Below are 1,282 nucleotides of genomic sequence, written 5' to 3' on the forward strand. Positions count from 1 at the left end.
ATATATATATGTATGTGTGTGGGGTGTGTATGTGCGCGCGCGCGTGCGCATACATACATATATACATATACATGCAGTCCATAACTCCTCTAATGACCGACCTCACTTTTTTTTTATAAGGATCACTTCTTCAAACATAGATACATATACATATATAGATACATACATATATACATATACATACATATATATACATATACATACATAGATACATACATATATACATATACATACATATATATACATACATATATACATATATATATATATATATAAATATGTATGTGTGTGGGGTGTGTGTGTGCGCGCGCGCGCACATACATACATATATACATATGCATGCAGTCCACAACTCCTCTAATGACCGACCTCGCTTTTTTTTTATAAGGATCACTTCTTCAACTTCTTCAACCCCCCCCCCCTGTTTTCTCTCCATTTTTCAACACCCAAGCCATTTTATCTAAATTCCAAGGTGTGTTTAATTGTTCGACACAATCAAAACTAATTTAAAGCTTACATTACCAAAAAATAATACAAATGAATAATAAGAGATTGTAAGAAGAAAGCTTCTCTCTCCATTGGAAGTAGTGTATAGATGCATACATTCATTGATCAAGGGACTAAAAAAAGTAAAAAACTAACTATGTGATGTACAGACACCACAACAGATATCAGTCAAAGCATTTAGATCAACTTAAAACACTTGACAATCAAGAGACATGAGAGGCCTAATAAACATACCGGAATTTTGTATCATTTCAGATAGCAAAACCAAACGATTTTTCTCAGACGTTGAATCTTCAGTAATGGGTTTAATACGAGGCCTTTCAAGCATATATCTGAAATAAAAATTAGTAATACCAAGATATAAATAAAGTCTAACATCTCATTAATCTTATAAAATAATTAATGAAAGTTACCAGTTAAACAAATAATTTACCTAGTTAAGTCAACTTAACCAACAACTACTGATAATTATGGGTGTAAATGAGCATGTCGGCTCTGCTCGTGTTCGACTCATTTATATTTCGAGCTCAGAAAGCGTGTTCATGTTCGACTCGTTTGCTTAGCGAGTCGAACACGAGCCGTTCACAAACAAAGAGTCGTTTTGGCAACCCTAATCACGTAGCCATAAGATGTTAAGGATTAGGGCAAAATTTAAAACATTATTTAAATCTAATTTACTAATTTTTATTTTATTTTCTTAATTAATACTTTTAATTGATTATAAATCTTTGTAGCCATGTAGTCAATTAAACTTTTTAATATATATGGATGATTC

At 31.8% G+C, this 1,282-nt stretch overlaps 1 protein-coding gene across 7 annotated transcripts in view; it reads right to left on the reverse strand.

Annotated features, from left to right (window-relative positions):
- LOC110027841 (tRNA (guanine(37)-N1)-methyltransferase 1) overlaps positions 1-1,282 on the reverse strand; it is a 75,935-nt gene that overhangs the window by 73,752 nt on the left and 901 nt on the right. For all 7 annotated transcript variants that reach the window (XM_020729444.1, XM_020729446.1, XM_020729445.1 and 4 more), the window contains exon 3: positions 742-839. In XM_020729444.1, coding sequence (XP_020585103.1) covers positions 742-839 — 98 coding nt within the window. The remainder of the gene's footprint in view (positions 1-741; positions 840-1,282) is intronic.

The sequence above is a fragment of the Phalaenopsis equestris genome, unplaced genomic scaffold (assembly GCF_001263595.1).
Source record: "Phalaenopsis equestris unplaced genomic scaffold, ASM126359v1 Scaffold000453, whole genome shotgun sequence".
In the NCBI taxonomy this organism is placed as follows: domain Eukaryota; kingdom Viridiplantae; phylum Streptophyta; class Magnoliopsida; order Asparagales; family Orchidaceae; genus Phalaenopsis; species Phalaenopsis equestris.